Source organism: Acipenser ruthenus, chromosome 6 (assembly GCF_902713425.1).
Source record: "Acipenser ruthenus chromosome 6, fAciRut3.2 maternal haplotype, whole genome shotgun sequence".
NCBI classification, from domain to species: domain Eukaryota; kingdom Metazoa; phylum Chordata; class Actinopteri; order Acipenseriformes; family Acipenseridae; genus Acipenser; species Acipenser ruthenus.
Window position 1 is genome coordinate 50,825,134 of NC_081194.1, and position 12,969 is coordinate 50,838,102.

General features: G+C 35.8%; 1 protein-coding gene across 1 annotated transcript; it reads right to left on the reverse strand.

Moving 5' to 3' along the window:
* Positions 1 to 1,969: 1,969 nt before the first annotated feature.
* LOC117410801 (galectin-related protein-like) lies at positions 1,970 to 12,670 on the reverse strand. Its single transcript, XM_034017633.3, has 5 exons — positions 12,414 to 12,670; positions 11,810 to 11,890; positions 11,596 to 11,684; positions 10,782 to 10,959; positions 1,970 to 6,695 (listed from the first exon to the last, which is right to left on the reverse strand). The coding sequence occupies exons 1-5, from the start codon at positions 12,444 to 12,446 to the stop codon at positions 6,552 to 6,554; spliced, it is 525 nt and encodes a 174-aa protein (XP_033873524.1). The 5' UTR covers positions 12,447 to 12,670; the 3' UTR covers positions 1,970 to 6,551.
* Between the last annotated feature and the right edge of the window lie 299 nt (positions 12,671 to 12,969).

The window sequence follows — 12,969 nt, forward strand, 5'->3', positions numbered from 1 at the left end:
TACAACATTTTAATGGCAATGGAAACACCAAAGGAATAATTATTTAAACTAAAGATACTGTAATACCGAGTACATGGGCTCCTGTTTCATTCAGAAAGCATCAGAAAATATGCTTGAACCGGTTCTGCACATATTCTGACTTTGAAAGTGCTTTCAAATAAGTCAGTTGCTGAGAATGTTTTTTGGTCTCAAAGATAATTACTCTTTTTAGATAACAGCCTACTTGTCCTGTGCATACATCAGACATATGCACACTGCACACATGAAAAAACAGGCCGGGAGTGATTTTCAACTCTGATAACAGGTCTTCCACAGCCAGTAAAAACATGATTGTATATACAATACACTGCTTTGTGTTAGCAGTTTAACACACTATACACAGTTCCCTGTACTTTGTAAAACCATTATCTATGTTCGAGTAGTGCTTATAAAGGGCTCATCGTGTTTACATAAGAGAAAGGCTAGTTTTGAGAAAGAAATTGCAATCTAAGAATCTACTTGGCATGTGCTTTCTTGTAATGCTTCCAGTTACAGGGCACAATACTACAGTTCATTGTTTGTCAACTACACTTATAAGGGTCATCATACTTTTAATGATTGGGTAACTATTTTAGCATTCATGCCAGTACTTTATAATTTATATATTGTTTATAGTGTACACGTTGGTGTTTATTTAATCTAATTACCCCATTCAAAATGATCAATTAACTCACAATTTGGTATAATAGTAATTCATTATGGGTAATTGCTATTGTTTATAGTGCTCTGTAAGTTAGTAAAATAATGACCAAATAGTTAACATTAATCACATTGCAGTTACCACATAATACATTATTGTCCTCTACCTGAAAGTGCTACACATTTTCTTTAAATGATGCTACAAAAACACAATTTACTTAATTATTTTTGGGAACTCTTCATTAAAAGACCCCTAGCATGTAATATACATCAATACTAACATATTAATAGCCAGAGCTGATTACAATCAGTTTGACATTATCAAGACAGTTTTCTCAGCTTTTTGCTCCAGTTCAAGGTGGTTCTTACTGGTTTCTGTAACTTTCCCAGTTCATTTGCTGTCAGAGAATAAACAAATGTGCAAATATGTGCCCTGGAACGAAAAGCTTTCAAAACCAGTCTGTAAGTTACATTTCATTAAATCTTATTGTTTAACAGGGAGATAAAGTAGAAGCTAATGTGGATCCAGGTAGAAAGGCAGGGAGGTGTAGGGTTACCATGTGGCTCCAGATTAACCGGACGCTGTGAGACAGAACGGGATTTCAAACTTGCCCCTAAATTGAAATAAATGAAGGTGTAAATGAACCATCCTTAGCTACAATTAATAATGGTGCTTAAATACCCGCATGCGCGTCAAATAATTGTATTATACTAAGAATGAATTGCAGCCAGTCGCTATTTTTTTCTGTTTGTTAAAATTCAATCGCCCATATTATTCTTCAAATACAATCGCATCATCATCTCGTTGCTCTATCGATAGATTAGCTATTCGTTCATTAAGATCTGATCAGAAGCAGCTGATCAGTGTGACTTGTTTGCTGCACCCAAGCAATTCCACCACAGCAGGATTAATCTCAGCAAAGGTGGAGCTCATTTATACGTGAATTACTTTCAATTTAGGGGGAATTTTAAATCCCGGTCTGTCTCAAAGCGTCCGGTTAATCTGGAGCCATATGGTAACCCTAGGGAGGTGGTAAATGTAACAACCTTTCTGACTAATCTCATTAGTACTGGTTGACTACAAGCTATACAAGTACACAAAAAGTGCAACACCAACTACACTTCATTTTCAGACCTACAATGGCCTACTCTACTTCAGCATTGCACTTATTTTTTATTTTTTTTATTGATTTTAAGGGTCAACATACACAACTTTCTGATTAAGTGTTTGTTTTTGTGTGTCCTTCTTTCAGTAGATAGACCTCTATGGTTTATATTTAAAAGGGACAGCTTTATGTTAATGATTATCAAGCTATTTATTCAGCAGCACTGAAAACTGTCCTGCCATACAGATTAATACCATCTAGCCGAATGATACTCAGTTGTGGATCTTCCAATCCAGGACCTTCTTCCAACCAGGTCACTAATTACTGAATTGAACAGTCAAGAGCCTTGTTCCTTTGAAGTCTTACATTGTCTATTTAAACCTTGGTGTTAAATTAAGTAATTATAGATCTGGTTGGAACCAGAAGGTCCTGGTTTGGAATGGATCCAAAACTGACTACTGCCGATCTAGGCAGTAGAAAAAACATACAAAAAGCTGTTTACCAAAATTCAGCAAAACATTTAGGCACAACCCATACCCACCCCCAGTTCTGGATCCACATATGACGGAGGCATTTTTTAAAATGTACTATAGCACGGTGCACAGTTAGAAGACAGTGAAGGAGTTACACCCCTTTGCTGTGCTACTTGAATAATTATTTACAAACATTTTATATTGGTAAACATAGATATTTTTTTCATTGAGAAAGAAACTCAAAAAAAAAAAACACTAAAACATGCAAGTAACATGTCAATTACATCATTATGTCTATCCATATCATTGTATCCTATGCAGCCAGCTACATCACATGACTTTCCCAACCATATCACATGTATATTTCTAAAGCATAAGAGCATATTGGTCAATTTTAAAGTATCATAATTTGAAGGAAAAAAAAACTACCCCCACCCTTCTACCCAAGAACTGATTATCAAACACAAATAGGTTCTGGAAAATTATTATGTCCCCTATTTTTGGGGTCTTATTGCTTACTGACTGCCAATTCTCAAGTACAAAAAGCAAAAGACAGGTTATCAAGATTCATATTCAATTTTGGCATAATAATTCCCTTTTAAAGACAATTCATTTTAGCAATGCAGGGTTTCTATCCTTACATATCTCACCTACAAAACAAGATCATGTTGACTTCAAAAATATCCTGTTGATTTTCTATACAATAAACTTTGTAAAAAAAATCTCACAAAAATACATTTTAAATTTCGTCTGTTTTTTGTTTTTGTCACATTTTTCACTTTTCTGTTGATTATGTGATTATGTGATTGAACTGAATTTTGTGCAGTTTTGATTTGATATTTGGGGCAGTATTCCTACCATTATTAGCTAGCCAATAAATGCATAAAATTGCAATACATATACAGGTATACAAATGATTTCTGATTTGGCCTTTGGCCACCTGCACCTACGCACTCTTCCAATCATCTGCATCTGCATTCTGGGAGCTGAATTTAATGCTGCCATAAAGCATCAGGGTAAAACTGTATGCTTTTTCACACATACAGCAGAACCCAGGTTCACATTAATGTTATCTAAGGATGACATTCCATTTTTTTCAGCCCTTTTCATTGATATGCTTAATTTGGAGTTACCAATATTTAAGTAAGGAGAAAATACAAAAATTATAACTTGGAATGTACTAATCAGAATCTGGACTCTGAGTGCAGCACCCCTGATGTTAAAGAGGAAGTAGCAGGGTTTCGAAAAATATAGCGTTACACGTCCCCACGTGTTGCTACAACTGTTTAAATAACATACCTGTAATTTTTATTTTCATTGTTAACACCCTGACAACTTTTTACACTTATAACTTTAAAGTCTGTTTCAAAGCTCTTTTCAAAATGGCCGCTCTAGTGCACTGGGGTTGAGATCTGTCCTCTAAATCAGCGGTTTCCAACTTTTTCTCTGCTGCGGCACACCTTGATATATTAATTTATTTTGAGGCACACCACCCTATTTTCTCCAACTGAACTCACCCTCTAATAAAAGCCTCTACATTTAAACCTCCTAAAAACAATTCAAGCCACCCTCAAAAGAATTTCTTATCATTTTAAGCCGTTTACAGTGAAAGATGTTCAATGCCACAGGCTACAAGTCGGAGCAATGGGAATAATTTGTCTAGATACCTACGTAATATAATCTTCTAATTTATCCTGCATGTAAGATTTTAAACGTTTCAGATTTTAAATAATAAATTGCAGACTGCAAAAAAGCTAATTATGTACAGTAAGTGTTGCATTTCTCAGTGTACAAGTTGGTATTATTGAACAAAAGAAGTTACCACTTAAAGTTTGTTATTAAGTAAAACAAGGGAATATAAAAACTGCCAAAAAGTTCAATATTCATAAAAACAAGTTTGAACTGGTGAAAACAGTAAGATTAATTTTGAGGATTCGCTAGTAAAAGCAGAGACGACAAAGCAAAACACAAGAGATTAATAATGTGAAACAAATTACCATTAATGTGAACTTTACATGTTTGTACTTTACATGTGTAAATCTTAGTACAACATAGCTTTGTGTGTGTGTGTGTGTGTTTATTTTGTTTTGCTTTTTTTGCGTGAACGTTGATTTCCTTCACAGTCAAAAAATCACTCCCAATGTGCCGACTTGGGTTGCCATGGGCGACCACGCAAAGCATAATACGGTTGGTCCGAGTTTAGAGTTCTTTGCTGGAAACAGAAATAAGGTACAGTCCTTTTTGTTGGTACCTTTTTATGACATTTGAACAGGTTTTAATATATTTGTAATCATTTTTTAGACTTGCTTAAATAAAGTTTATTAACTGACTACAGTTTGTTTCCTTTCTTTACTTCAGTAGCCGTGACTCGGTGTTATACCGTTGGCGGCACACATAAGCAGCCATGGCAGCACACCGGTTGGGAACCTCTGCTCTAAATCACTGCAGGAAGAGTGATTAAAAAAATTAAATATAAACAAGTGTTCTGGCTTTTCTGTTCCATACCACATCATGGATCGTTATTGCTATATTACCTGATTGACAATGTGGTCAATAATCCTTACACTATCAGTGCACTAGAGCAGACATTTGGAAAGAGCTTTGAAACAGACTTTAAAGTTATAAGTGTAAAAAGTTGTCAGGGTGTTAACAATTGAAAAGAAAAATTACAGGTACGTTATTTAAAGTTGTAGCAACACATGGGGACGTGTAACGCTATATTTTTCGAAACCCTGCTACTTTCTCTTTAAAGCTAGTAATAAAGCCAGTGTTCAGAACACACTCCTAACATGAGGATTGGCCGATGCGGTGGTGATATTAAGAGAATCCCATACACTGGCCCCTATAGGTCAACCTGTTTCTATACACACATACATTCTACAGCCACACGATATTACCCTTAGCAACAACAAATACGCTATTTAAATTTAAAAAGACAAGCCAAATGTATACGACTAGCCTAAAACATGGAGAGGTGCAAAAAATCCAGACCCTGTGGTTTAAATCGACTCCCTTTTAAGGATAAAGATTCAAATTGATTCTATTTTTTTTTTTCAGTCAGCAAAAAGAACCACCCAGTGGATAATTATTGTAAATATCTATTGTTAAATACAATTTCAATCTGGCCCAAAAAACAGAAGTAAAATCTGAATTGTTTGCACCCCTCTACTGTATACATTAAAAAAGCTCAGGTCTGTCTCCTATTAACCATAACTATTTCAGATTATTACAATAAAAGGTGAATCTAAAGCACTTTTGCAGTGAGAGAGCATATATGTCATTTGAATTACATACATACACTCTGCAATCAAAACATTTCCATTTTAGACATAGCCCTGGTTAAAATATATTATACATATTGTGCTATTTTGTTTCAGTGCGTAAAAATACAACATATCTTGTCTGCAAAAAGAGAACACTTCATTTTGACATTATTAGCACTTGTTAGCATTCCCACAAATTAGTGGATAATAATAAGCTACCACCCCTTATAAAAGTTTACCATAGTAAAAGCATAGCAAAGCGTAATAAAGCATAGTTAAAGCATGGTAAAGCAATGTAAAGAGCAGTGAGGTATGGTAAAACAGTAATTAAAATGGTAAACCAGGGTAAATTACAGTTACTACATCGTATTCCCATGGAAAAAGCATTGTATAAGTTCAAAAATACCATGGTAAACTTGTATAAGGGACTACATTTTAATTAGCGACATCACAATATATTATAATTATCACATTGCAAATTTATTTTTATTGCTTAGGCTTAGCATAATATAATTTATTTGCTACGCAAAACTATGCCCCAATTTCAAAACAGCTTGTCAGGTAGCAACTTACCATAATATTATTAAATACACTGTAGACAAATACATATCACTTCATTTCCTGAGAGCCTATTTTCATGAATAGAAAAAATGTATTAATTAATTTTTTAATTTGTATTTAGTTATATCTATCATAATAATATAGCCATCTCTGTGATACTTATTTGCTATTACTGCAAAAGTTATATTGTGACATCCCTTTAAAAAGAAGGACAGTATTTCTTAGAGACTTCCTTAAGACAGACCAAACATGAGTTTGTTTAAGTTGCCACCAAGAATCCACATGCTGTGGCAAAATGTCCTGTCATTATATTTGTTAAAAGTCAAACAGCGGGTTCATTCACTAGACAACTGAAAAAGACATTCAGTGTGTAAACAGACCCAGCTGTGCTACTATTGTAAGACTGTAGTGCTTGAAGAACGCCCCCCACTAGCATGGACCCAAAGAAGCCCCTTGTTGAGATGGCCAACCTAGCCCAGTTTAGTTATCTGTAAGCTCCCGTTAATCTTTATTGTGTCAATGGATGGTAAAGACTCAACACGGTGGAAAAAGTCAAAGAGCTGGTGTCCATCCACGAATATTCTGAAGCGCTGGTGCTCACAATGGATTTCAATCTATGAAAAAAGAAAAACACGTTTTTAAAACCTGCAAACATGAGTTATTTTAACACAAAAATACAGAGAAAATGTGTTATAACCTGAAATGGTGTCTAGAACTGTAATGCATGCATCCTCCAAATCGAATCTGTTAAATGCAGCTTACCCAATCAGGAAGTAATACATAACTGGGTGTGGCAGCTAGCTAAGCACTAGCTTATCATTGCTTTCACTGCTTAAAGAGTAAGTAGTGGGGTTCTGAAAAATATAGTATTATACATCCTCATGTGTTCCTACAACTGTTTAAATAACGTACCTGTAATTTTTCTTTTTATTGTTAACATTCTGACAACATTTTACACATATAACTTTAAAGTCTGTTTGAAAGCTCTTTTCAAAATGGCCGCTCTCGTGCACTAAATAAAACATAACAAGTGCTCTGGCATTTCTGTTCCATACCACATCATGGATCGTTATTGCTGTGTTACCTGTTTGACAATGTGGGCAATAATCCTTACACTATCCATGCACTAGAGCGGCCATATTGAAAATAGCTTTGAAACATAGTTTAAAGTTATAAGTGTAAAAAGCTGTCAGGATGTTAACAATGAAAAAAGAATTACAGATACGTTATTTAAACAGTTGTAGCAACATGTGGGGATGTATAACGCTATATTTTTCAGAACCCTGCTACTTACTCTTTAAGACCTAGGTTTGGACATAAAACAATTGCCAGGCAATGCTTGAGAGAGGACCAGAATTAAAAGACGGGGTTTCAGGTCAGGCTTGAAGTGCTGTTAAGGGAAGCTCTTGTGCCTGTTGTCAATGTGTCTGGCTATAACCATGGCTAGCTCTGACCTTCACTTCTCATTAGCACTAAATTCACAAGATGTTCAAGACAAAAAAAACCCACTTAATTTTGCTTCTCACAGATGCGATGCGATTTAGGAAAATCATTTTTAAATGATCAAAAGATAAAGCAGTGAAAGCACTGCCCAATGGGTAACAGTGGCATAGACCTCAAAATATTGGTCTGATTTTGGAACCAGGTTTCTTCCTCAATTTGCTGAACTGATTTGATTAATTACATGAGTTATACAACCAGAAAGAAGTCTCACTGGGGAGTCTAATTGATTACCTGCTGAAAAAGAAAGCCATGAAGGTGTACCGGAAACCTGATTTAGTATGAGTAATCGTTGACATTTGATAATTTTAGTGACACATTTCTTAGTTATAAAAACAGGTATGGGTGGAGGACAAGGGTATTTTCCACCACTGCATTATGGGATTGCCAAAGAGTATGAAGTGCACAAAACTGTGTTTCTGTGATGTCTCCTACGTATTCAACAATATGGTATTAAAGGATCACACCTGTCAACTCTCCCTTATTTGCTGGGACTCTCCCTTTTTTTTTGGACACTTCTCCCAGACAACTCCCGGGACAAATTGTCACCCTTATTTTGCTCAAAATTCAACCGTTAAACCCCTTTAAGTCAGCAAACTTTTAACTTCTGAAAAAGTAAATTTCTCGCTAACATTTCAGGTACAGTAGTCTCCGGATATAGGAACACCTCCTAAGAGAACACCCCTGTGGTGAAACTGATTTTTCCCATTGTAAATGCTCTGGTTAAAGGAACAGGAACTTCGCTAAAAAGAACACTTTCTTGGCACTGATAGCAATTGGTTCACCATGGATACAGTACTGTTTTGTAAAGAAATGTGACTTGTCATCGCGAGAGTGTCTTGAGGGACACTGATTGGTTTATTAAATCTTTTCAGAACCACCGTCATATCATTAAATTGTTTTGCATTCTGATTTCCACTAGTGCACCTCATCGCTACAAAATGGCATGTAAACACACTACACAAAGTTAGAAATTGTTTGAGCTCTTGAAAAAAACCTGAATCAGACACAAGTCGCCGAGCAATTTGGTGTTTCCCGCTCTACAGTGTCGTAACCACAGCTGACATTCTACTGAGGTCAAACTTTGGTTTCAAGCTATAGCTGGCAGTATTTATATGACTGATTGGTATTTACTATTCATCCTCCAAATCTATGTTGCACGGCAAACCAACAGAGAAAATTAAGTCTTTTGTACTTTACCAGAATTTTTACATGAGCATCAGCATTGATGATGCAAAAAAACAACCGAGGACACGACCTTGGTGTCCTCAAAGCTAGTTACGCCATTGTCTTGTATAGTGCTGCTGCATTTTGTAACATGTGTAGGGGTGCTGTGTTAATTTAGTTTGACATTTAGTTTATTAATATTGTTAACCCTAAGTAACTCCCATTATTTTTGTCTCTGCTATTGTGATAGACCGAAACACACCCGCCAGCTTGTTTTTACTTATTCAGTTCATTTCATATGTTGATGCACGTGCATCATGACAAGTAATATGTATTTATTTATTTATTGATTCATATCGTGTCTGGTGGCTAACTCCGTCTTAGAGAACACTTCGGCTATAAGAACACTTTGCTTGCTTCCCGAAGGGTGTTCTCTTAGTCGGAGACTACTCTTCTAAAATGGATACCATGTCATGCACGTCTACGGTTACTGGAATCCCAGTCTGTGTCCGGCAGGCTGCAGGACCCAGTGGAGCCCTGTGGCAGGCATGCATTCAATGCGCAACCTGAGTGCGGGAGGCAAGCGTACTTGACCGGTGTGACTAAAACCCATCCGGTACCGTCCGGTACACCTTAAGTCGCGTCCGATAAATCTGACAGTGTTCATAACCTACTGCTATTTTTATTTTCTGTTGGTATGAGTAAGAGGTGTGATATGAGTAAGACTTTTACAAATTCAATTCAGATTCAGAATTATAAGTCTACATCTTGCGTTTTCGACTGTTAAATGTTTTGACGGGTATGCCTTTGCATCTTAAAAATAATATTGAAGTCTGCATTTTTTTTTTTTATTGGTGCACATGCATACATCCGTACCAGTTATGTGAAACCCCTGCTTATAATTAATTAATTAATTAATTAATTAATTAATTAATTAATTAATTAATTAATCTGTAAATATAGGCCTACCTCTCTGTTGTTACTTATTATTCATATTTATTGTTATTCATTCTTATATACACTGCTGTGCAAAAGTCTTAGACACATTCAGGAGTTACAATATATATCGATGTTATGAGCATCAACAATTTACTCTAAGCCTCCACTAGTGTTTTCCACTATTCCACTACACAAACAAAAATCAGAAAAACAGCACTTCAATGACTCACAAATTACAAAGTGTTCCGCAGGGAAGACTAAAGTCACACAAATAGTGAAAGATAAGTGTTAACAGTTTCTATTACAATTTCAACATCAACATTGCTTTTTTAACTGTATAGCGCTGTATATGCATATTTCAATTGTAAAAAAAAAAAAAAAAAAGCAAAGACCAAAAGATACTCAATTCGAGAAAAATGATACCAGCTAAAATAGTAACAACTGCTCTGTAGTAATGTGTGGCAATGTGCCTTTTAACTGAAAGTAGGTTTCATTACCCCTACGCAACAGCACCATTAGCTTCCACACAAAAAAAGAAATGTTGCTTACAATGTATATACCATTTAAATGCAAGCTTTACTGATTCAATGCTAAATTAATGATATACTGTGTTATACATTTCATGAATACACATTTTAATTCTTAAATCTATTGATATCTCTACTTAGGGGTTACAAGCATGTACAGCAGCACATACTAGTTTACTTACCAACAAATGAATAATACTTATTCAGTTGTACAAAAACAGACGCTAGTAAAAAGTACCATACATGTTGGCACTTACCACTATCGCACTACCTGTGTCAGTATTTGTTGCTTACCATGTGGTATTTATTTTTATTAATGTATAATAAAAGATGACATATGCTGTTTTCCATTGTTTCTTTTTTTTTTGAAATCACAATATTTTACAGATGTGCTGTTGCCAGGATCTGTGGGTGTCTAAACAACTACTGAACAACAAACGTTACTAAGTATCTATTTTTAAGGAATGTTAGTATGTTACAAACACACAATTACTGTTCCACTGTGAAGAGCCCTTTTAAACGACCCCCACTTTAGACTAGAGTTTTACAGTATTTCTTGGTAATTACCCTAAATGGCTGGTCCTGAATGAACGGGAAGTAAGGGATTGTCGTTTCATCCTCACTCCATTCCCCCGACACACACGCCTTTCTGAGGAATTGCCTCTCCGGGAACCTGGCACTCAGCTCCATAGCCACATCAGCACGAGAATCATCCGTGTCACCACAAGTGAGGCTGATGTCAAAACTTGACAAAACAAAGGATGCATTCAAACATTATAAGCCAATTCACAACCCGGTCGTTTTTATTATTGTTTAGCAATGTGTAATATTTAAATTGTAAATACTGTCTAATGAACTTGCTAAATTGACCAATCTAATTACATGCTTTTACATTTTTTAGATATCAATTGGTTTTGGAAAAAAACAATTTTAGGCAAAAAACAAAACGCACATTGAACTTGTTGCGAGTTTTTTAAATTATCGATTGAATGTGCGATTTCCCAGTTTCCTACTACTTGCTACAACTACGTGGTATAAACAGTTGGCACCCTCATCCCCATCATACAAATGTTACCAAACCCCTCGTGTGGGTGGCAAACAACTCAGATTAAGTTATCGCTGTACATCTATCGCTCCCTTTTTTTTACTACTCAGCCTTGCGCCACGTTAATCGGTGCACAAAGGGTGATGCAACCAGTGGCATTCTTTTATGTTTTGTAAATATTAGCCTACCAGCAGATAGCCATGTTGCCATTATGTTTTCTTGTTATGATGAGGACGTGTCCCTACGCTCTAAATATACTTTCTTCTGGAAAACCACGACGTGAAGTATATCCAAAATCAAATGTATTATTCGCATATAAAAAAAGAATACATGTACCTTTCAGGCTCGGGGTCCACAATCCCCATCACGATTATTTTTTTCCCTGGTCTCATTCCTCCCTTTATTCGGCCACTAAAAGGAACAGTCTAGTCAAAGAAAACGAGAGACGTGTTACCGTGTAAGTTTTGCGTTGTTATTTTAAAATGACAGAACATCAAATAAAGCCTGTATTATTATATATTATACTTAATAACCATGACATGTATATTACCAACAGGCGTGCAATGTCTTCACGGTCAGGAGACCCTAGTCCAGAAGACCCGAATGAGTTGTTCAGGTATCCATCAATATTCTAAAAAAAAAAACACAAATAATAAATAAGTACATTCATGCATTTTATTACAGTAGCCGTGAAATGAACACACAATGCCGTCTGCAAACTGATTAAAATTGCACTCTCTTTTTATTTAGGCATCTTGGCTTTAGTTTATGCTCTGGAATGATGAATCTCGACGTCAGGCAGAAATATGTGACCTGATACAAGCAGTGCTAGAACCGGCCTGTCAACGTCATCTTTTAAAACACAGACACATTTAAACATTTCCAAATAATGCATCAACGTCCAAATGACAGTAAGTTAATGAAGAATGAACATTTACTAAGGCTTTTCTCCAGGCGTACATGGCATTAAACCACTTTGGTAATATTATTAGCGTATCATCAATCGGGTCAAGTACAGTATTTGCATTATAAACCGGTCGCCCCATGTATCTCAGGGAAGGGAAGGCAAACATACACGATAACAACGTTAACGCGGTTACAAACATAAATAAAATAACAATCTGGAATGTTGATATCGTTGAGTTTGTACTTACTATTCCGTCCCTTTCAGTTCCCGATACCGCCATCTTGTACAGTGTATCATAGGAGAAATGGATTGATCAGCTGAGCTAGGACAGAGGCAGGTCAAATCCAGGCAATGTGTCAATGGAAAAAGGTTGTGTGTGTGTGACGAGGGCTTAAGGTGTTTTATAATTAAGACGAAGGTGCAGTATATCAGAAAGCAGACTGCTGTACCCTTAAAGAGAAAAGGACAAACGATGACGTGTTATAGACAAAACCTTAATCCCTGTCTGGGCACGCAAAAACACCAATCATCATCGCTCCTTTTTTTTTTTTTTTTTTTTTTTTTTTGCAGTGAGAAGCGCGACCCACTCTACAAACGACATGTGTATAGATTTAAGGGATAGCTTAAATACCTGTGCTACAGCAGGCAAAACATTCAGAACAATATAGGCTGAATATGTTGAGGACAGTAAACATATTCTGAATAATAACAATAATGATACTCAAACACATATATAATGGTGAGTATTTAAACATAACGTGTATTCATATCTCTTCTTATAAAATGTTCATAATTAAATGCCT